The sequence below is a fragment of the Canis lupus genome, chromosome 10 (genome assembly GCF_048164855.1).
Source record: "Canis lupus baileyi chromosome 10, mCanLup2.hap1, whole genome shotgun sequence".
In the NCBI taxonomy this organism is placed as follows: domain Eukaryota; kingdom Metazoa; phylum Chordata; class Mammalia; order Carnivora; family Canidae; genus Canis; species Canis lupus.
Genome location: NC_132847.1, coordinates 68449802 through 68473879, shown reverse-complemented (window position 1 = coordinate 68473879; position 24078 = coordinate 68449802). Strand labels below are relative to the sequence as shown.

The 24078-nt window shown below is 42.7% G+C and overlaps 1 protein-coding gene across 1 annotated transcript in view; it reads left to right on the top strand.

Moving 5' to 3' along the window:
• Positions 1-24078, top strand: part of SUSD1 (sushi domain containing 1) — a 130069-nt gene that overhangs the window by 87580 nt on the left and 18411 nt on the right. Inside the window, exons 11-14 of the mRNA XM_072840349.1 lie at positions 9637-9728; positions 10621-10807; positions 20523-20597; positions 21397-21493. Of these exons, the coding sequence (XP_072696450.1) occupies positions 9637-9728; positions 10621-10807; positions 20523-20597; positions 21397-21493 (451 nt within the window). The remainder of the gene's footprint in view (positions 1-9636; positions 9729-10620; positions 10808-20522; positions 20598-21396; positions 21494-24078) is intronic.

Sequence of the window (24078 nt, the reverse complement as noted above, 5' to 3'; positions counted from 1 at the left end):
ATCTGCACAGAGGGCCTTCCCTGGCCATGCTCTCTTTCCTCCTGCCATGCTTTTCTCTAGTCTTTACTGGCACATATGATTATATTTTTTATTTATTTGTTTACTTCTTTCTTTTCTGCCATTTTCACTGGAATGAATTCCCTGAGATGCAGGGACGTTTCCCCCCACTGTATCCTTAGCACCTAAAGCATGCCTGTACATGGTAAGAACTTCCTAAATAGTCGTTGAATGAATGTGCAAACTTAACACATTCCAAGAAGGTTTACTCTTAAGTCTTTCCATTCAGCGATGTGGTATTTCTCCATTGTTTTCCTTTCTGTCCTTCAGGAAGAAAAAAATCTTCTTAAGTCTTAGACATTTCTAGGTAGATTTATTTTCTAAGAGATCTATTTCTATTCTAGTCATTTGAAGTTTGTTTGTGGTTTCTTCTTTTGTGGATAGGGATCTTTTAATTATTTTATTTCATTTTTTTAAAGTTTGATTTTAATTCAGCATACCATATAATATTATTTCAGATGTACAGTATAGTGATCCAACACTTCCATACAATACCCGGTGCTCATCACGACAAGTGCTCTCCTTGATCCCCATCACTTATTTCACCCATCCTCCACCCACCTCCCCTCTGATGACCATCAGTTTGTTCTATATAGTTAAGAGTTCGTTTCTTCATTTATCTCTTTCTCTCTTTTTTTGGTCCCCTTTACTCGTTTGTTCTGTTTCTTAAATTCCACATATGAGTGAAATCATATGGTATTTGTCTTTCTCTGACTGACCTATTTCACTTAGCATTATACTCTCTAGCTCAATCCAAGTCGTGGCAAATGGCAAGATTTCATTCTTTTTTATGGCCGAGTAGTATCCCAGTGTGTGTGTGTGTGTGTGTGTGTGTGCACATGCACACCACATCATCTTTATCCATTCATCAGTTGATGGACACTTAGGCTGCTTCCATAGTTCGGCTATTATAAATAATGCAATAAACATAGGGATGCATGTATCCCTTTGAATTAGTGTTTTTGTATTCTTTGGGTAAATACCCAGTAGTATGATAACTGGATGATAGAGTAGTCCATTTTTGACTTTTTGAGGAACCTCCATATTGTTTTCCATAGTAGCTGCACCAGTGTGCATTCCTTTTTCTTCACATCCTCACCAACACCTGTTATTTCTTGTGTTGTTGATTTTAGTCAATCTGACAGATGTGATGTGATATCTCATTGTAGTTTTGATTTGCATTTCCCTGATGATAAGTGATGATGCACATCTTTTTATGTGTCTGTTGGCCATCTGTATGTCTTCTTTGTAGAAATGTCTGTTCGTGTCTTATGCCCATTTTTTAGTTGGATTATTTGAGTTTTATAAGGTCTTTACATATTTTGGATACTAACCTTTTACTGGATATGTCATTTGCAAAGGTTGCCTTTTAGTTTTGTTGATTGTTTCCTTCTCTGTGAAGAGGCTTTTTATTTTGATGTTGTCTCAGTAGTTTATTTTGTGCTTTTGTTTCTCTTGTCTCTGGAAAGATATTTAGAAAAAAAAGTTGCTACAGCCAATGTCAAAAAGGTTGCTGCCTGTGTTCTCCTGTAGGATTTTGATGGTTTAATGTCTCATATTTAAGTCTTTTATCCATTTTTAAGAGTTTATTCATTTATTCATGAGAGATACAGAGAGAGGAAGAGACATAGGCAGAGGGAGAAGCAGACTCCCTGAGGGGAGCCCAATGTGGGACTCGATCCCAGAAGCCTGGGATCATGCCCTGAACCAAAGGCAGATGCTCAACCACTGAGCATCTGGTGCCCCCTTTCATCATTTTGAATTTATATTTGTGTGTGGTGTAGTAAAGTGGTCCAGTTTTTTTTCTTTTACATGTTGCTGTCCAGTTTTTCCAACACAGTTTATTGAAAAGACTGTCCTTTTCCCATTGTATATTCTTTCCACCTTTGTCAAAGATTAATTGACCACATAATTGCGGGTTTAATTCTGAGTTTTCTATTCTGTTACATTGATTTCTGTGTCCACTTTTGGCCAATACCATAGTGTTTTGATTACTACAGTTTTGTAATAAAACTTGAAGTCTGGAATTTTGATGTCTCCAGCTTTGCTTTTCTTTTTCAAGACTGCTTTGGCTATTCAGAGTCTTTTGTGGTTCCATACCAAATTTTAGAACTGTTTGTCCTAGTTCTGTGAAAACTGCTGTTGATATTTTGATAGGGGTTACATTAAATCTGTAGTTTGCTTTGGGTGGTGTGGACATTTTAACAATATTTTTCTTCCAATTCATGAGCATGGAATGTTTTTTCATTTCTTTGTGTCATCTTCCATTTTTTTCATCAGTGTTTTATAGTTTTCAGAGTAGAAGTCTTTCACTTCTTTGGCTAGATTTATTCCTAGGTATCTGGTTATTTTTGATGCAATTATAAATAGGACTGTTTTCTTAATTTCTCTTTCTGCCACTTCATTATTGGTGTATAAAAATGAAACTGATTTCCATATGTTGATTTTGAATCCTGCAACTTTACTGATTAATTTATCAGTTCTAGCAGTTTGTGGAGTCTTTAGGATTATATATATATAATACTATACTATATACTAATACTATATATATATAGTATTATGCCATCTGCAGATAGTGAAAGTTTTACTTCTTTTCTACCAGTTTGGATGCCTTAAAAATATTTCTTTTTGTAGTCTGATTGCTGTGGCTAGGACTTCCAGCATTTTGTTGAATAAAAGTGTTGAGAGTAGATTATCCTTGTCCTGTTCCTAACTAACCTCAGTAGATAGGCTCTCAATGTTTCCCTGTTAAGGGTAATATTAGCTATGAGTTTTTCATATAAGGCCTTTATTATGTTGAGGTATGTTCCCTCTAGACCATTGTTGAGGATTTTTATCATGAATGGATGTTGTATTTGTCATATGCTTTTCCTACATCTGTTGAAATGATATGATTCTTATCCTTTCTCTTTTTGATGTGATGTATCTCATTGATTGATTTGTGACTATTGAACCACGCTTGTACCCTGGGAATAAATCCCACTTAATCGTGATGAATTATTTTTTTTTAATGAACTGTTGGATTCAGTTTGCTAGTATTTGGTTGAGGATTTTTGCATCCATGTTCATCAGAGATATTGGCCTATATTTTTCTTTTTTTAGTAGTATCTTTATCCAGTTTTGGTATCAGGATAATGCTAGCCTCATAGAATGAATTTAGAACTTTTCCTTCCTTTTTTACTTTTTGGAAGAGTTAGAAAAGAATAGGTATTACTTTGTCTTTAAATGTTTGGTAGAAATAAAAATAAATAAATAAATGTTTGGTAGAATTTGTCTATAAAGCCATCTGGTCCAGGACTTTTGTTTGTTGGGAGCTTTTTTGTTGTTGTTGTTGTTGGGAGCTTTTTGATTACTGATTCAATTTTTTGGGTGCTTATTGGTCTGTTCAAATTTTCTTTTTATTCTTGCTTCAAGTTGTGGTAGTTTACATATTTCTAGGAATTTATGATTTCTTTTAAGTTGTCCAGTTTATTGGTGTATAGTTTTTCATGATATTCTCTTCCAACTGTTTGTGTTTCTGTAGTGTTGGTTGATATTTCTCCTCTCATTTGTGATTTTATTTAAGTCATCTCTCTCTTTTTTATGTTGAGAAATCTGGCTAGAGGTTTATCAGTTTTGTTTTGTTTTCAGAGAATCCGCTCCTGGTTTCATTGATCTGTCCTATTTTTTTTAAGATTTTATTTGTTTATTCATGAGAGACAGAGAGAGAGGCAGAGACACAGGCAGAGGGAGAAGCAGGCTCCATGTAGGAAGCCTGACGTGGTACTCGATCCCGGGTCTCCAGGATCACACCCTGGGCCGAAGGCAAGCGCTAAACCGCTGAACCACCCAGGGATCCCCTGTCCTATTGTTTTTGTTTTCATTTCTATATCATTTATCTCCGCTCTCATCTTTATTGCTTTAATTTAAAAAGTATTTTTTAGAGAGATAGAGCAAGAGAGTGAGAGAGAGAGAGAGAAAGTGCACGCATGAGCAGCAGGAGGGGCAGAGGAAGAGGAGGAGAGAGAATCTTAAGCAGGATCCACGCTGAGCATGGACCCAACAAGGGGTTCAGTCTCACTCACACCTTAAGATCATGATCTGAGCCAAAAGCAAGAGTCAGACACTTCACCAACTGAGCCACCCAGGCGCCATGTGCTCTCATCTTTACTTCATTCCTTCTGCTGGTTTTAAGTTTCATTTTTCTTTTTCTAGCTCTTTTAGATGTAAGGTTACGTTGTTTATGTGAGGTTTTTCTTGCTTTTTGAAGTAGGTCTGTATTGCTATAAACTCTCAGAATTGCTTTGGCTGCATCCCAAAGGTTTTGGACCTTCGTGTTTTTATTTTTACTTGTTTCCATGTACTCTTTAATTTTTCTTTTATTTCTTCATTGGCCCATTTATTGTTTAGCAGCATGTTATTTAACCTCCATGCATTTATGGTCTTTCCAGATTTTTTCTTATGATTGGCTTCTAGTTTCATTGCATTGTGGTCAGAAAAGATGCATGGTATGACTTCAATGTTTTTAAATTTGTTGAGGCAGGTTATGTGGCCTAATATGTCATTTATTCTGGAGAATGTTACTTGTGCACTTGCAAAGAATGTGTATTCCGTTGTTTTTAGGATGGAATGTTCTGAATATATCTGTCAAATATTTCTGTTCCATTGTGTCAATCAAAACCACTGTTTTCTTGTTGATTTTCTGGATAGAGGATCTGTCCATTGATGTAAGTGGGATGTTAAAGTTCTTTACTATTATTGTATTATTATTGACTAGTCCTTTTATATCTGTTAGTAACTGTTTCATGTATTTGGGTGCTCTTATGTTGGGTTCATAAATATAATTTTTTAATTGTCTTGTTGGATTGTCCCTTTTATTATTATATAGTGTCCTTCTTTGTCTCTTATTATAATCTTTGTTTTAAAAGTCCATTTTGTCTGATATAAGTCTGTCTGATATAATCTTTGTTTTAAAAGTCCATTTTGTCTGATATACTCTGGCTTTCTTTTGGCATCTATTTGCATGATGTTTATCCATCCTTTTGCTTTCAATCTGCAGGTGTCTTTAGGTCTGAAATGAATATATTGTAGGCAGCATATAGATGGGATTTTTTTTTAAATCATTCTGTCACCCTGTATCTTTTGATTGGAGTGTGTAGTTCATTTACATTCAAAGAAATTATTGATAGATATGTATTTATTGCCATTTTATTACTTTTGTTGTTTCTGAAGTTTTTCTCTGATAACTTTCTTCTCTTTCTCTCTGTTTGCTGGTTTTCTTTAGTAATATATTTGGATTTCTTCCTCTTCTTTGCATGTTTATTATGGCTTTTTGATATATGGTTACCATTCAGTTTGTACATAATGTCTTCTGCATATAACAGTCTATATTAACTTGATGGTTGCTTAAGTTTGAGCCCAGTCTTCTCTCCTCCCCGTGTTTTAGATATATGTTATTATATATCATATTCTTTATTTTGTGAGTTCCTTGACTGATTTTTTAATAGAAATATTAATTTTTACTGCTTTTGTGTTTCCTACCTTTATACTATCACTTTTGGTCTCCTTTCTACTCAGAGAATCCCCTTTAATATTTCTTGCAGGGCTGGCTTAGTGTTCACAAACTCCTTTAGTTTTGTTTGTCTGGGAACCTCTTTATCTCTCTTTCTGTTTTGAATGATAGCCTTGCTGGATAGAGTGTTTTTTTTGCTGCAGACTTTTCTCATTCAGAATTTTGAATATATCATGCCATTTTCTGCTGGCTTTTAAAATTTCTGTTGAAAAATCTCCTGCAGCCTTATGAGTTTTCCCTTCTAAATTACTGTCTTCTTTTTTCTTGCTGCTTTAAAATTTTTTTTCTTTATCACTATATTTTGTCATTTAATTACAATATGTCTTGGTGTGGGTCTGCTTTTGTTGATGTCTACTGGAGTTCTCTGTGCCTCCTGGATCTGGATATTTGTTTCCTTCCTCAGTTTAAGGAATTTTTCAGTTATTAGTTATTTTCTTTTATTTTTTCTCTTCTCTTCTCTTTTCTTTTTCTTAAAAGATTTTAAAATTTATTTATGTGAGAGAGGGAGAGTAAGCAAGAGAGAGAGAGCATAAGGGGCAGAGGGAGAAGCAGACTCCCTGCTGAGCAGGGAGCTCAATGCAGGACTCAGTCCCAGGATCCTGGGATCATGACCCGAGCCAAAGGCAGACACTTGACTGAGTGAGCCACCCAGGCACCCCCAGTTATTATTTCTTCAAATAAATTCTCTGTCCTCTTTTCTTTTTTCTTTTCTTGGGACTTCTATAACACAAATGTCATTATGTATGATGGAGTTACTGAGTTCCCTAAGTCTGTTCCCATTTTGCATAATTCTTTTTTCTATCTTTTGTTCAGTTTGATTACTTCCCATTACTCTGTCTTCTAGGTCACTAATTCATTCCTTTGTTTCTTCCATTCTGCTACTCATTTCAAGTGTGTTTCTCATTTTGTTTATTGAGCCCTTTATCTCTGCTATGTTATTTTTTATCTCCATCTTAGCGTCTCACTCATGTCTTCCACTCTTCTCAGGTCCAGTGAGTATCCTTATGATCATTGCTTTAAATTCTCTATCAGGCATGTTACTTATATCTGTTTTGCTTAGATATCTGGCTGTGGCCTTGTCCTGTCCTTTGTTGGGGGTAAATTTCTCTATCTCCTCATTTTGTCTGCCTCTCTGTGTTTGTATCTTTGTTTTAAGAAAGTCAGCTATGTCATCTATTCTTGAAAGTAGTGACTTTATGAAGAAGTCTTGGAGTACCCTACAGTGCCGTGTCCCCTGTTCACCAAGACCTGGCACTACAGGAGAGTATCCTATGTGTGTTGCTATGTGTGTAGATTGCTGTTGTGTCTGAATCACTTTTCCTTTTAGTGCAGTTGTCTACACTGACTCTCTGCCTATTGTGGGCTGTGTTTGTTCTCTGTAGTGTTAGAGGGACCCAGGCAGGGTAAGCATGCCTGCCAGGGAACTTGAAAGTGGGTGGTGGTGGTGGTGGTAGCAAATTTGTTATGCATTGCTACCCTATACTGGATTTTCTGAAGTGCTGTGGTAGCTGGGGGCACGAGGCTGGGTGCAGCATGCATCAGTGGTTAGGTGGAACATGTGAAGGCAGCTGTGCATGGTGCTCTGTAGTAGTTGGGCCATGCATGGCAGCTGGGTGCTGCACCTTTTTATTGTAATTTTTTTGTTGTTTTAGTTTCCTATTGCTAGTATGACAAATTACTGCAAATTTAGTGACTTAAAACAATCTGAATTCATTATATTTCTGGAGGTCAGAAATCTGAATCAGTTCTGTTGTGTTAAAAGTATGGTGGCAGCAGGCCTGTATTTATTCTGGAGGCTAGAGAAGGGAATCCATTTTGTTGTCCTTTCCAATTTCTAGATCTCACCTACATTTCTTGGCTTGTGGGACCCATCCTCCATTTCTGAAGCTCCTTGACTTAATTGCCCCTTTTGTCCTTAAATCACTCTCTAACTCTGATCTTTTTGTCTCTTATAAGGAGTGTGATCTCTACATTAGGCTCATCTAGATAATTCTGGATAATCTCCCTGCCTTCATCACACTACAAAGTCCTTCTGCCATATAAGGTAACATGGTCACAGATGGATATGGACATTTTGGGGGGTCTGTTTTCAGCATACCATACTTGTTCTTGCAGATACATCAACAAGTACTAATTTTTCTATGTTCTTGTATTTGGATATACTTTGCCAAAGTCCTATTATTTGTATTTGTTTTTCTGTTGTTTACAAACTATTTTTTTTTCCAGTAGATTCCATTAGATTTACTGACAGTGGCATCATTTGTTCCCTTTCTTCCTGGTACTTATAGTTCTTTTGTTCTTGTCTCTTTCCGTGTTGTCTAGAATCTTCTAGTTAATGCTAAATAATACCTATGAGACCATGCATCCTTGTATTGTTCTCAACTTTATTAGAAATTGCCTCATTGTTTTACTACCCATGATTAGTTTGGCATAGTGTGTTTAGTAATTGCTCATTCTGTCCTTGCACAGTTTGGGCATTGTGGTTTATCTAGTCATCTTGAATACATTGGGCAATTCTCTACCTTTTCGTATGGTCTGTAACTGTTTATTTTATTTATCTATCTGCTTATCTATCTATTTATTTATTTGTTTTCCACCACCCCTCCCCTGGAACTACTTAAATAGTATTGAGGTTATTGTTTTTTGAAAATTTCATAAACATAAGGGTCTTTGGACCACTGCTACTTATCTCTAAAACCTTCTATATCCAATAGTGAGTTGCATTCTTCTGAATCACCTGTACTTTCTTATCTACTCTGTCTTACAACATTTGAAGTTATAGCTTGCGACCTGTGGAACAGGTTTCCTCTGGCAAGGCTGCCCAATCCATAAAGAAAGGTCACGTCTACCAAAGTGGCTTCATTCACAGGAACCTGTCAGGCCAGGGGCTTACACAATAAAGGCTTGGCTCCTGTGAGACTTTCTTTTTTCATGTGCTTTGGGAGTTGTCTTTTTCATTTATTAATCATTGCCATGTTGCTATGAAACTCTTTTTTAAAAAAGATTTTATTTATTTATTTACTTACTTATTGGAGAGAGAGAAAAGTTGAGTGGGAGGAGGAGCAGAAGGAGAGAATCTCTAGCAGCCTCCCCACCGAGTGTGGAGCCTGATGTGGGGCTTGATCTCACAACCCTGAAATCATAACCTGAGTGGAAATCAAGAGTCGGATGCTCAACTGACTGACCTACCCAGGCACCCCTCCTGTGAAACTCTTAGAAGCAAATCTTTTTCAGTTCTTCAAAGAGAACTTCGCAATTCTCTGCTGAGGTATTACTCCCAGCTCAGAATTTGAAACTGATACTTATTTGTATAAATGAGGCCCAAAGCCAAGCTGCAGTTTTAGGTTAATGAACTAAGGGGAGTTTGCAGTGATTGGATTTAAGATGGATCCTCTGATTGAGCATCTTTTAATTTAATCAGGATTGAGTTTACATAAATATAAAAGTGCTGCTACCACTAATTTCTAAATTAAAGTACTGCCGAAATCATCCTAATATATAACTTAATTAAAACATAGTATTTTGGGGCAGCATCTGGGTGGTATAGTTGGTTAAGCATCCAACTCTTGGTTTTGGCTCAGGTCATGATCTCAGGGGCCTGGGACCTAGACCCTTATTGGGCTCTGTGCTCAGCGTGGAGTCTGCCTGAAAGACTCTCTCTCTCCCTCTCCTTCTGCCCACCCTCCCCCCACACAAGTGCTCTCTCCCTCTTTCAAATAAATAAATTTTATTTAAGGTAGTATTTTTTCTTTTTTTTAATTGAAGTTCAATTTGCCAACATATAGTATAACACCCAGTGCTCATCCCATCAAGTGCCCTCTTCAGTGCCCACCACCCAGTTATCCCATCCCCCTGCCCACCTCCCTTTCCACTACCCTTTTCTTAAAAAAGATTTTATTTTTAAAGTAATCCCAATACCCAACATGGGCCTCTGACTCACAATCCCAAAATCAAGAATTGCATGCTCTATAGATGGTAGTATTTTCATGTAGAGTGTAAGTTGATTTCTCTTTCTCTCCCCCCTGCAGTAAAACAGATCATCAGTAACATTTCAATATTTAATGAAACCTGCTTGAGATGGAGAAGTACAAAGACAGCTGATATAGAGGAGATGTATTCAGTAAGTTACTAAGTTATTCTATGTATAGATGTTGTCTAGTGTGGGAGGTTTAAAAATACATCAGCAAACCTAAACATCTACTTACATAGCTGTTATTATCAATGGCAGATTGATAGCAAGAATTGCAAGACAAAGCAAGAGAATGGACACTTGTCCTACATATTTGAAGAAAGACCTTGGGGATGGCTGAGTAAGCTGTGAGAGTTTCTTTGTGCACATGGCCTATGCAGAGTTGATGCTCACACAGTATCCATGGGAGGAACCCATGGCTTTTGCCTGTGTGTGTCTCCTCACACCAGTGTCTCTGACCAGGGTCTGGACATGTTGTCTAGAGAGTCAAGGAGAACTTTTGTAGCTATTGTGGTTCACCATGGGATGAGCTGGTACTAGAAAAAATTAAGTGGGCAGAAAAGTATGTCTATTGGCCCAGGTGCTGGGATGTTACAGGAAAGTGTCGGGAATGTCAGACAGGAGCAGCAGAGGAGAAAAGCCCTGCTGGGGTTTTACCAGGCCAGCTCGGAGTGCCCTCATTCAGGTCCTGCTTTGGAGAAGCCTTAGTTCAGATTCTTCGTCTTCTCTCTAGGAAAATGTTCTGTGGCCTTGTGTTCTTGCAGCTTTGCCAAGAGACTTTGACATTGTTCATTGTACATGTGAGAACAAGAAGGAGAAAATTGTTTGTACTGGGGCCTCAGCCTTTTGGACATTTTGATTTAAAGACATTTTTATTATACTGATAGATCGTAATGACAGTGTGGATGGTATTACAACTCTAATATTTGCTCACTGTTCTTTTTTCACTTTTCGAAGGAACTTGAGAGTTGAGAGCAAGTTTGCTCATGAGAAAGCTCCTTCCGAGCCAGCCATTCACCTAGTGAACTTTCCTGTGTTTCAGTTCCACATTCAAGGCCAGAGATGGTATCAGAAGGAATTTGCCCAGGAAATGACCTTTAATATCACTGCCAGCAGCCAGGCTCCTGAGATGTGCTTGGACCTATGTCCGGGCACCAACTACAGTGTCAACATCCAGGCTTTGTCTTCCGAACGTCCTGTGGTCCTCTTTCTGACAACCCAGATTTCAGGTAAATCTTGAATGGCAGCATTTGTATGAACAAATCACCATAGAGCCATAGACAGGCCCGGATCAAGAGGAACAGGATTGCTTCCTATGGTTATAGAGTGGACTTTAAGAGCAAGAGAAGAAGGTCATGGAACCGGGGAAGGACCCTAAAGGTGCTGTAGTTATGACTGGCATGTTTTCCTTTCTAAAAAGATAGTTTTTTTGTTTTTGCCTTTTTTTTTTTTTAAAGATTTTATTTATGAGAGACACAGAGAGAGAGGCAGAGACATATGTAGAGAGAGAAACAGGCTTCCTGTGGCAAGCCCAATGTGGGACTCAGTCCCAGGACCCTGGGATCATGACCTGAGCCAAAGGCAGATGCTCAACCACTGAGCCGCCACCCAGGTGCCCCCCCCTAAAAAGATAGTTGAGACAAAATATTAACACGAATTAAATCTGGCTAGCATGTACATGAGCGCTGGTTACAGTCCTTTGGGATCTTTGAAATATTTCATACCTGAAAGGAATTTTTCCACATTACTGTTTGTCAGTCATGTGTCATTGCCATTTTGTCACAGGGGCCTCAAGAGTCGGTTATTCTCAGGGAAGAGTGATTGGCAGTCGTGCTTCGGTCCCCCAGTGAATTCACCCTCCACTCATTTTCTGTCTCTCCTCACATCTGGGATATTCCCCCTGCCCTGACCCTCTCCCCACACTCCGAGCTAATACTCTGAGTATTAGCTTCTTGTTTCTTACTTCACTGAACAATTAGAAGTAATGGGGGAGGGGGGATTTGCCTCTCCCACGTCTCCCAAGGCTACCCACACACAGGGCTGCGTCTTCTGTCTTCGCTCCTGTCCCCACTTCTAAGGTGACCACCACCCTCAGGGGCATTGGATCCCATCCTTTCCTCCCTATTCATCGTGCCCCCCCAATGGAGAAAGGGTCCCAACACTGCATGAGCATGTTGTAGTCTCCTTTTTTATTTTTATTTTTATTTTATTTTATTTTTTTAAAAATTTTTTTAAAATTTTTATTTATTTATGATAGTCACAGAGAGAGAGAGAGAGGCAGAGAGACACAGGCAGAGGGAGAAGCAGGCTCCATGCACCAGGAGCCCGATGTGGGATTCGATCCCGGGTCTCCAGGATCGCGCCCTGGGCCAAAGGCAGGTGCCAAACTGCTGCGCCACCCAGGGATCCCTTAGTCTCCTTTTTTAAAATGAAAACAAAGAAACCAGAAACTTCCTTTGATCCCACATTCCCTCCAGCTACTTCCATGGCATCCCTTTTACAGTAAAACTTCTTTTAAAAAGCGTCTGTTGTGTAGGCTCCACATGCTTACTTCCTGTTTCCCCTTTCACTGGTTCCAATCCGGAGGCAGTTGTCCTCAGTGTATCTGATTTTTTCCCCCCACATCATCTGACATCCCCTCCTTCACCAGACACTTTTTCTCTTGGCTTTTGGGCCTCCTGCCTTGCTACTCCTTCTCAGGCCTCTTTGCTGGCTCCATCCACTTTTAGTAATGCCCTCTCTGCCTGCTTCTGTTCCTTTTTCGTTATGTACCCCCTCCTCCTGTACCAGTCTCGTGGCTGTAAACATTGCCTGTCTGCTGAGGATTCCCAACGATGGATCCTGGTCCCAGACTCTCCCCTGAGTTCCACACTCGTATATGCGGTCATCTTTTAAACATCTCTTAATCATCTCTTGACCATTCAATAGTCAGGTCCAAGAGGATTTTGATTTCTCAACTCTTCTCTCACCTCCAAAGCCATTTCCCACCCAGGCTTCTCTGCCCTGGTTATTGGCATTCCTCTTCACTAGTTGCCCAGGCCAGAAAGAGTCTACCCCTCCCCACCGACTCCTAATCCATCAATAAGCCCCATTGGCTGCTTTCTAAAATGTATCCTGAACTCAGCTACTCCCCACCCTCCCTTCACCACAAAGCAGCCTTATCCAAGCCAGCCACCTCTTGCTTGGACTTCTACAGTAGCTTTCTTACTGGTCTCTCTGCTTTCACGAGTGCCTGTTGGTCTCCTGCCCCGCATCCCCACCTCTATATTACGATGAAGACCATAACTTTAAAAAGATCACTCAGGACTCAGAGTGATTTTTTATTTTATTATTTTTAAAAAAGATTTATTTATTTATTCATCAGAGACACACAGAAGCAGAGACACAGGCAGAGGAAGAAACAGGCTCCCTGTGGGGAGCCCAATGCAAGACTCGATCCCTGATCCCAGGATCAGGCCCTGAGCCGAAGGCAGACACTCAACCCTTGAGCCACCCAGGCGTCCCCTCAGAGTGATTTTTTAAAAATACATTGGAGAACATGTCATCCCCAGCTGAAAACTGTCCAGTGAGTCTGCATTGGTCTTAGAATCGGATTCAGTTTCCTCACCCCCACCTTCCTCACTGACTTCATCTCTACTCTCCTCCTTTCTCGCTAAGCATCTGTCCTCTGTACCCTCCTTGCTGTTCCTCAGAGGGGTCAAACCTGCTTGCTCATCGATGCCTTTCCATCCACCCTTTACCTTTTCTGGGGAATATCGTGCACATGGCTTCTTAATAATCATCCAGGTCTCTGCTCAGATGTCATTACCTTGGAGGAGCTCTCCCTGCCAGTCCTTTCAAATAACCTCCATCTCCAACCACCACTCTCTATCCACTTATCCTGCCGGAATTTCATCACAGAACTTGTTTTCAGAACTTGTTTGTTTTTTTTTTTACTTGTTTATTTTCTTTCACCCCTGTGAAAATAGGAGGTCCTCAAAGGCAGAGATGTAAAGACAGTGCTGGCACGTAGCACAACGAACCCTGAATGGCCCCTGGGTGGTATTGGTATTGAAGGGATGTCTGGTTAGTTAAGGAAAGCTTTCAAACGAAAAAAATTCAACTTTCAGGCTGGAAAGAGAAGTAATGTTCGATTGGGTGTTCCTCCCTCTGGTGCGACTTATTCAGATGAAAAGCTGTTTAGTTTCCTGCCCTTTGGTCCTTGCTGTGTCTTGGATGGTCTGCATTGCTGATTCAAATTAGTATATTGTATTTCTTGAGTTGGGGAGGGGAATTTCTTCTTGAGACGCGTATTTCTACCTTGTTTTGCAAGCTAAATGTAGCCTAGTAGCCCAAGAGCCGTGTGCTCGTGGTCACCGGGGGGCACTGTTGAGCCGTCTAAGTCCATTGAGACCCTTAGCTAAGCTCTTTGAGACAATGGCTGCTTATGTTCCAACTCAACCCTACTTTAAAGATTTTGAAATTTTAAAAAAGTGTGAAAATTCAAGTTGAAAGATCAAGCGGGTCTTCCAAAAGGGTAAAAACCAACCAACCAATCAACAAAACTACCCAAGCCCTCTCTTTCATTAAAAGGGGAGAAAAAGAGAGCCTTGAGTGTTGATAGAAGGAGGTATTCATTTGAGGAATATAAAAAATAGTGAAAGGGATTAAAGGGCAAAGGAGAGAAAACGAGTGGGAAATATCAGAGAGGGTGACAGCACATGAGAGACTCCTAACTCTGGGAAACGAACAAGGGGTGGTGGAAGGGAGGTGGGCGGGGGGTGAGGTGACTGGGTGATGGGCACTGACGGGGGGCGCTTTGCAGGATGAGCACTGGGGGATCTGCTATATGTTGGCAAATCGAACTCCAATAAAAAAAAAGAAGAAGGAGGCATGCCTGATTGCCTAAGAAATGGCTTTGTTTCAGTAAAATCATGAACTTTTGAATTTTACCAGAAATGTGAGGCAAGGGATTTGGGTCTGGAAAACACAGCAGCTGATTTCCCAGAAGAAATGTGAATGGAATTTCCCTCCCGAATGTCTTAACATTAAACTAAAACTTACTGATGGGAACAGGATGAAGGCAAGTGCTTTAAATATGTCGCTGACCTCAGAGGAGGGCGCAGGTTCGAGGCATGTTGAAGGACAGAGGCAAGTGTTCCAGTGAGATGGGGAGCCGAGCAGCTCAGAGGCGAGGGGGAGGCCAGATCTTTCTCCCAGAATTTCTACCCCAGGGCTGACAGGCTTCCTCAGGTAGGGCCCAGGGGGCTGACTTCTGACTTCTTCCAAAGAGGGCCACCACTTCTACGCCCTCGAGGGCTGAGGGAAGAGCAAACTTTCATCCTTGGTGTAGATCCAGGGTCAGAAGAGCTTTCACACGTGGGCTACGCCATTTCCTAGCCAAGGCAGGAAGCTGGTTGGCAAAATTGTCTTCCTACAGGGAGCAGGAGAGGACCAGGGAGGGGAAAGTGTGTGTGGGTGGGGGGGGGGGGGCAGAGAGACAAAGCAAATGTGTGCAGAACTGTCAAGCTAAACCGCTTGTGTACACAACACAGTGATCATTATTTATGATAGAGCCAAGAATGCCGGAGGGGAAGAGGGAAGAAAAAATATCAAGGAAACCAGTCCTTCCCCACGTTTGCCTTCCACGCCGAGCCCTGGCCGCTGCCGCGGGGCACCTCCCCATCTCTGCCCCCATTCTCCAGAAGGGAAGGAGAATGTACTTTTTCAGATGCTCAGGAGAGCAGTTGAAAACACACGTGTGTCCCGAGCATTATCAGACGGGCCTCCTGGTGGAGATGGGCCCAGTCAGGGTGCCTCCGATTCCCCCCAGAACCGGGAGCCACAGCCTCCCCCTGAGGCCCCCCCCGGGAAGGACCGTGCAGGGCCACATCTGTTGAGATCTTCTGCAGGAGGCTCCTGCTCCGGGGCTGGCGGCCCGCACACCCTCCAAACATCGTGCCCTCATGTGTCCTCCGAGACCCGTCTCCTTAGGCTGGTCGCAGGGAGTCCCCGGCTCCCAGGGGCAGAAGCTGCGGTAGAGTTGGGACAGGGACTGACCTTCTCGTCCCAGCTGTTCCCTCTTCGTGGGGACTCTCTCAGAGTCTTTCAGGGTCGCAGGTTTTTTGACACCTGCATAGGCCAGCAGGGAGGCACACACGCCCTTCCAGCCCTCCGTGGGCCACCTGGTGCTCTGATCCTCAGCGGTCTCCCAACGGCTTTCGAGCAGCAAATCGAACCCCAAACCCCCAAGTGAATGGCCCTCAGGGATTGGATGGATGGATGGACCCCAGCTCCCCTCACCGAAAGCAGCCACATCTGGGCCTGGGCCCCAGGAGACGAGATGATGCACCACAGGAGAAAATGGGCTGGATACTGTTATTTTCTTGTATTAGGGTTGGTTTGCCAAAATATGAATGGGACCGTTTCTTTACATCATAGGCCTGAGAGCCAGAGTTTCTGTGTGTGTTGGGAGTGGGAGGGGCATGACGTAATAACTTAACCCAGCAAATATTTATTGACTGGCTACGCACAAAGACCTGTGCTAAGTGCTGAAGAGGGGATTTAAAGATGAAAGGAACATTGCTCCTTCTCCTTGGGAAGGCCGAGTCCATAACTTTGGTGACAGGGGAGACGTGGCCAGCCTTGTGATAGCTGATGATGACCCCCCTTTATGGGGTCAGCTGCCATTTTTTTTCTACTGCTGTCAATTTCGACTGGCGACGCCTTCAGCGTGTGGCATGGTCCATCTGGGGCGGTGCCAGGGATTAGAAAAGAAACACCACAGTGTCTTTACGTGTATTTTTGTGTGGGGGGTTAATTCCTTGCATTTAACTCCAAGTTGATAGTAAAATTGGGACTTCTGTTAGTTTTAGTGCAGATACAATTTTCTACTTTGGGTTCTCTTTTGTTCATTTTGGTACGTTTTAGGGGATTTTAATATGTTTTCATTTGTATTACCTCCTTTCTCTTATTGATTTAAAAAAAATTTTTTTTTTAAATTTATTTATGATAGTCACACAGAGAGAGAGAGAGGCAGAGACACAGGCAGAGGGAGAAGCAGGCTCCATGCACTGGGAGCCCGATGTGGGATTCGATCCCGGGTCTCCAGGATCGCGCCCTGGGCCAAAGGCAGGCGCCAAACCGCTGCGCCACCCAGGGATCCCTCTCTTATTGATTTTAATAGTTTGCCTACACTAATGATATTAATCTTTGGCTGTACCTATTATAATCCCCCCCAGGCTATTTACTGTTTAGTTTCCTTGCCGGTATTCTTCTTACATTTAGACATTTTAAATTTTCATGTAATCAATTCTATTGATTGTTTTATAGTTTCTGCCTCTGGTCATGCTAAGAAAAGCCTTCCCCACCCTGAAATTAGATCAATTCTTATTCTTTCATATTTTCTAATGCTGCTGCTGCTGCTGCTGCTTCTTCTTTTTAATGTTAGCTCTGTGCCCAATGTGGGGCTTGAACTCAGGTCCCCCAAATCAAGAGTCACACACTCTACTGACTGAGCTAGCCATGTGCCCCTCTAATGCTTCCTCATAATTTTGCTTTTCACCTTTAAATTTAGACCCATTTGGAATTCATCTTGATGTATGGTATAAATTTACATGGTAATTTTTCCCCCTACATGACAAGCCAGTTTCCCGCCACATTTGGAACGACTGTTCATGTCATACACTATCTTCTCATTTGTTTGTTTGGGTCTCTTTCTAGGCTCTCTAGCTTTTTCCATTGCTTTGCCTGTCCTGTGCTCGCACCTTACCATTTCAATTATTGTAACTTTATTCTATATATTTTTTTAACTTCATACTATATTATAATATTTTGTAGGGCACGTTCTCCTTCAGTGCTTTTCTCCTTACTCTGCAGGGTTTTCACACTTGGCAGCCCCTATATATTCCTTTGTCATTTGCTTCTAGTAGAGGAATGGTAATGAGAGTCTCCCTTCTGCATCTTCCCCCACTTCGAATATCCAGGGTTGAAGAGCTTCACTCTCCAGCTCAGACACAACCCATTTCTGGCCTTGGGTCTGATCTGGCTTAAATCAGTAATGAGGCTAATGGAAAGGAGAGCGCATCCGCCCAGGATACCATTTTGGGGAATGAGGAACACAACCTTGGAAAGAGATGGCTGGAAGTTAAAGTTATTTAACCTTGAAATGTGTTTAAGAACCAGCCTGCTGAAGTTCAGGCTTTTACATGAGAGAGAAAAAGGTGCCCTGTTTAAAATATAAGATGGGGGGAGGTCCGAAAGCAGAAAGCAGTCTGGAAGTCACATGTTGATGGCATCGGCTGGATGGCAGTGGCACATTTAGGACGGCAGGTATGACACTAGCCACAGGCCGGGGTGGCCTTCCTGCCCCCCCCCCCCCATGGGCCTGCCTTCTGCACGCTGAGCGAGCACTTTGTTCTGCTTATACCAAGGGCAATGAGAAGTGGGGTGGTTTTAAAAGGTTAGCCAAGAGATTAGAGGAACTAGAATTATTAATCTCGGAGAAGAGCAAAGAAAGGAAAAATTTAAAAAGAGCCCGAGGAGGGAGGGGTTCTCACACACACAGTGAACAGTGAATCTCCCTCTGGGCTGAAAACAGGAAGCGTGTGATAAAAACCACTTACTTTACTGCAAACAGCAAAACATCACAAGTGAGAAGGCATTTCAGTGTTAGCGCGGAGGGCTGGGGGCAGAAATTCTCCGACTAGAAGGGGCCTGTCCCCCTGGGGGACCTGGTAGGGGCTTTTCAAACCTCACCGCCCTGTCCCGCTCACCGCTGCAGGAACCCAGGGGCTTCCTCTTGGGAACCCACACCTCTCGGGGACAGCCTAGACCTCCAGCACCTCTTGTAAGATGTGGACTGCAAGCAGGGCCATTCTAGGCCACCTCCGGGGTCCCTGGCAACCCCACAGGCCTATGGAGGCCAGAATTTATGTGACCCTATCTGGCTGACTTTGGAAGAAATTCTAGACTTGGTACCATTTGAGAAAGCTACTGGGGGTTGTCTCTCTTCCATCCAGTATTAGATGCCTGGGCTTCCAGTGGTCAGGGCCCCGAGCCCTCCGCTCAGCTTGGGGGCTTTTGTGCGGTCCCCCTGGGCAGCGGTGCCTCTCCTGCTGGGGACTGACTCCATGTCACCGCCAGTTGGCTCCTGCGTGGTCCCGTCTCCTGCTGCCTGCCGGATAATTCCACAAGCACGCCGAACATAATCAGGCCTAGAAGTGAGCTGCTTCTGAACTTCTCCCCCAAAACCTTGATAAATGACGTCACGACTGAGCCACCAACACCAAAGCCCAGATTCTTCCCCCTTCTTTGTCTGCCACCACATCCTGTTCTCTCCCCCCACGTGTCTCTCTCATCTGGCGACCTCTGCTCCGTTCTCAATGCCATCACTTGCTTCAGACCTCAGGTACCTAGACTTTGGGCAACCTGTCCTCTTGTTCTTAGTCGGTCCTCCAACCTGAATTGTATTTCTACAATACATGTCAGCTGAGAATCTGTAAATGACTTATTTCCAGGACGTTTGATCCGACCTGTACCCACACCTCCCAGTTTGGTGCGAGCCTCTCCCAGGCTGGGACTTCACCTTTCAGCCAGGTATGGCTGCAGTTCTGTCTCTGCTGGCTCTCCACCTCCGGGCCCTGTATACGTGTATCTCTGCATTCAATGGTCTCACCAGCCCCTGCCCTTGGTCAGGTGTTCTTCCTCTGCGCTCCCACGACACCCTGTGTTTAACTTGATCATAACTCTAAGCGCCACGTGTTTATAAAACCGTCTCCACTGTGAGACTTTGAACTCCTGGAAAGCAGAAACTGTGCCTTCCGTGGCTGCTTCTCCCAGCCTGCCATGGTACATGGTGTATAAAGGTGGCTAATAAATGTTGTTGCTTGGTGATGTATGATTAACATATTCGATAGAGCTTTTTCATTGAAGAATAATTGACATACAAATTGTATTAGTTTTAGGTATATGACGATAATTTGATATTTATATACATTATGAAATGGGCACACGATAAGTCCAGTTACCATCTGTCACCATGCAGAGTTGTTAAAATACTATTGACTGTATTCTCTATGCTGTGTGTTATATCCCCGTGTCTTATTTATTTTGTAATGAGATTTAGCTCTTAATCCCTTTCTCTTATTTTGCCTACCGCCCTTCCCTCTGACAAGCATCATATTCGATAGTGCTTTAAAAACTATCTAGGCAAATAAATAAACAAACAAACAAACAAACAAACAAACTAGGCCATTAGGGGTGGCTCAGTCGGTTAAGTGTCTGACTTTTGATTTCAGCTCATGTCGTGAGATTGAGCCCTGCGTCAGGCTCTGTACTGGGCCTGGAGCCTGCTTAAGATTTTCTCTTTCCTTCTCCCTCTGTCCCTCCTCCCACCAACCCCTCCCCCAAAAAAACTATCTAGGAAGGTATAGGTTTTTATTTATTATAATTTGGATTGGGAATTTCTACCCCAAGTCTATTTTCTTATTTTTCAAAAATTTAAAAAACATTTTTATTTATTTGAGAGAGAGAGAGCGAAGGAAGAGCACAAGCAGGGGGAGGAGCAGAGGGAGAGGGAGAAGTAAGCTCCCTACTGAGCAGGGAGCCTGAAGTGGAGCTCCATCCCAGGACTTATGGGATCATGTCCTGAGCCAAAGGCAGATGCTTAACCAACTAAGCTACCTAGGTGCCCCCGACAAGCTAAAGTACTGTTTCTTTTGGTCTCCTAGTCCTTAATTTCGCTGTAGCAGATTTCAAAGCTAGGGTTGGGTCGGGGGGGCATTCTTATTTATTTATTTATTTATTTACTTATTTATTTATTTATTATTTTATTTAAATTCAATGAACATATAGTATATTATTAGTTTCAGAGATAGAGTTTAGTGTTTCATCAGTCTTATATAATACCCGAGGGGAGGGCATTCATATTATATTGTCTTTTTCTCTTCCTTTCTCCCTCTGTAGATCTCATTCACTTGATAGCAACATTGAGAAGATTATATGAGATGAGGCCCATGCAGGACACAGCTAGTGCATTTGGTTAGTGCCTGGTGCATCTGAGCTGTGCTACCCACCAACCAGAATGGCGGCCTGTGCATTCATACCATGAATGTAACTACCAGTTGCATTCATACAAAGTTGCACTAGAACACTTGGTGTCAACCAGTCTCCTCCCAGTGGAGAGTCTATGTGGGAGACCTGGGTGTTGGGGAGAACAAAAGGAGGACAGAACAGTCTGTGATGGGAAAGGATCTAGAAGTCTGATATGCTGGTCTTCCCCATCAAATAGGAACCTGTCCAGCAAGTTAACCGTAAGGCTTGCTGTGTGTACCCTCTGTCAGCATAGGGGCATCCCTTACTTTTCTTACAAAAAGTTTATTTTGGTCCAATATATAACGTAAAATGTACATTTTAACCATTTCCTGGCACCAAATTTATTGGCATGAAGTCCATTCACAATGTTTTAAATCATCATCACTGTCTATTTCTGGAAACTTTTCATCACACCAAACAGAAACTCTGTTGATCATTAAGCAACTAACTCCCCCTTGCCTACCCACCCCTCAGTCCTGAGAAACCTCTAACATACTTCGGTTTCCATGAATTTGTCTATTCTAGATATTGCATATCAGAGGGGTCATACAATGTTTGTCCTTCTAAGTCTGGCTTATTTCACTTAGCGTAATGTTTTCAAAATTCATCCATGTGGTAGCAGAGTCAGAAAATGCTCATCGCATCTTACACGAACACTTCCTCTCGATGGCCCCATGAGGACCACTTTCATTATGCTTCCATTGTTTCCAATCACACCCTTTTCCTCTTTTCAACCTGTTTTCAGAGCCTCCACTTCCGGAAGTAGACTTTGTCACGGTGCATGGAGGGCCTCTACCACGGCTGAGACTGAGGAAGGCCAAGGAGAAGAATGGACCTATCAGGTGGGTAGTGGCCCCTTCTCTGTGGATGTCCAGTGGTCCTCATGGAGAGTTTTGGGAACTTTGGTTTGATCGAGGAGGGGACTTCTCCCTAGATGCTGCGCCTTTTTCTTTTTAAGATGTTATTTATTTATTTATTCATGAGAGACACAGAGGGGAGAGAGAGAGACAGAGAGAGAGAGAGAGAGAGAGAGAGAGAGGCAAAGGGAGAAGCAGGCTCCATGCAGGGAGCCCGACCTGGGACTCGATCCCGGGTCTCCAAGATCACGCCCTGGGCTGAAGGCAGCGCTAAATTGCTGAGCCATCTGGGCTGCCCTCAGACTGGGCCTTTAATTCCAACCAGCATCCTTCCAAATGATAGAGAGACTTCTAAGGGGTAAAGACAAGCATTTAGGCAGCTTAGCTCAATAAATTAAATCTATTCCTTTGGTCACCAGACAAGCGTTGATTGCATGTGACTTGTCAAGTATCATCCTTTGCACTAACATCTTCATGTACATCTCTCAGTGATGGTGGATTGGAAACATCATTTCATTTACCAAAGGCAGAATATCTTTTTCTTTCTTTAAGGATGGTCTTTGGGCGGCTGTAGTGGCTTCCAAAAGGGCCATTTGGATAATTCTCTTAATTTGATCACATATTGAGCTATGGGCAAGAAACTGTGTAGTTAATGACTGCTTCTGGGATTCCAGATAGTGTTAGGATGGAATTAATTCACCTGAGTTGAAGAACTACACTGTGTTCCCTTAAGCATTTTTATTTACAGGGTCATGCTTGGATTAGGAAAGCAGAATTACCCCCTTTTTTAGAAAGGAACGTGGAAGTTTCCCTGGAGAGATAAGCAACTTGCTCACAGGAATAAAGCAAGGACACGACAATAACCTTGCCTTCCTTGTCCTGACCTTCCTTCATTGCCTTACGTCATTCTTGACCTGTCAGTCTAATGACCCTTCAGTACATTCAGGGTGAAAATAAATGTGAGATATTATAAAATTATAAAAAAGAAAGTCTGGCTATATTATCTGTGGGTCCCTACCCACCTGCCCTCCCCTTTAAAAAAAATTTTAAGTAGGCTCCATGCCTGTATAGAGCCCAACATGGGGCTTGAGCTTATGACTGTGAGATCAAGACCTGAGCTAAGATCAGGGTCAGACACTTAACCATCCGAGCCACCCAAGCATCCCTATGTGTCCCTTTATAATGAAACTTAGGCTTTTCCTGTCTTTCCATTAGTTTAAGTGCAGTAAGTTCTCAAAGGTCTTTCCAGGCATGGACATTGCCTACATTGTTCTGCTTCTGGATTCCTGACCAGTTACTGGAAGGTGCTGTAATTCTGTTGCTATGAGGAGAACAGAAGGTATGATATCACCGCCCGAGAGAATTTGCAAGAGCAAATGTGATATCTAGGCCACATCATTACATAAGGCAAAAAGAAAAGCCAAATGACAATCTATCCTTGTGGCTAATGTGCCCTCTGGTGCCTCCAAAACAGGAAGTGGAGATCTGTGAGTCATTCGAGGGAGGGTGGCGGTGAGAAAGAGGGGAGAAGTCTTTCCAGAACACTCATGTTCCAAACAGCCACAACTGCTTCCCTAACGTCATCAGGGTTAATTACCAACAGGCACACGGGGCAGTTTCCTCTCCCTGACTACCTGGTTTGAGCTGAGGGAGCAGCTTTGCTGCCGTGTAAGACAGGCCTGAGTCTTTGTTGCTGCATTGTTGGGGGTGGGGCAGTGGCTTGGGGCCCATGGTGGGATGGGGCCCTGGAACCAAAGCTCTCATCCTTAGCCTGGTGATCTCGGGTGAATGATGCAACCTGATCCTGGGCTGTCTTAATGCTAGTGTCTCCCACACTTGCCAACTTCTAGAAATCATCCAGAGTGCCTCATCAGTGGTACAAATTCTTCAATTCAGCTCCTGGAGATTTTGGTTCAGTAGGTCTGCGATGGGGGCTGGAAGTCTGTATAATTATCAAGCAACTCAGATGATTATGATCACGCTAACTGGGGGAGACTGCTTTATGCCCCAAGAATGGTGCCCCTAAATGTCCAGAACCAAAGCTGGGCCTTGATCTTGCACTGGAACACCACCGTCTACGTGGAAAGGCAAGATGGCTTTGAAGAGGAGCTTGTGGACAGCATTTACTCTCTTCCCTGCAGCCATGATTCACGGAGATGTCCTCAAGTCGCCAGGAAAGCGTGTTGTCACAGGTGTTCCCTTGTAGGCAGTGGACGCTTAGTAAATGTCTCCTGGTGGCAGCAGCGGCAGCTCACCACCTGCAGGCTTTACCTTGTACCTTTTGTAGAAAGCTCTTTGCTCAAAAGTGAGCCAGACTTTGTGGAAACCAGGGCCCTGGGGACACACAGGATGTTTGGGATGGAGACTTTCCAAGTCTGATACCTACTGTGGTGGGGGCTCCCTTTTCTGCACCTAGTGACTCGTGGACTTTTAGGAAGCAGGAGGTGGGGGCACCCTGAGTGGCTCAGCGGTTTAGTGCTGCCTTTGGCCTGGGGTGTGATCCTGGAGACCTGGGATCAAGTCCCACATCAGACTTCTGTATGGAGCCTGCTTCTTCCTCTGCCTCTCTC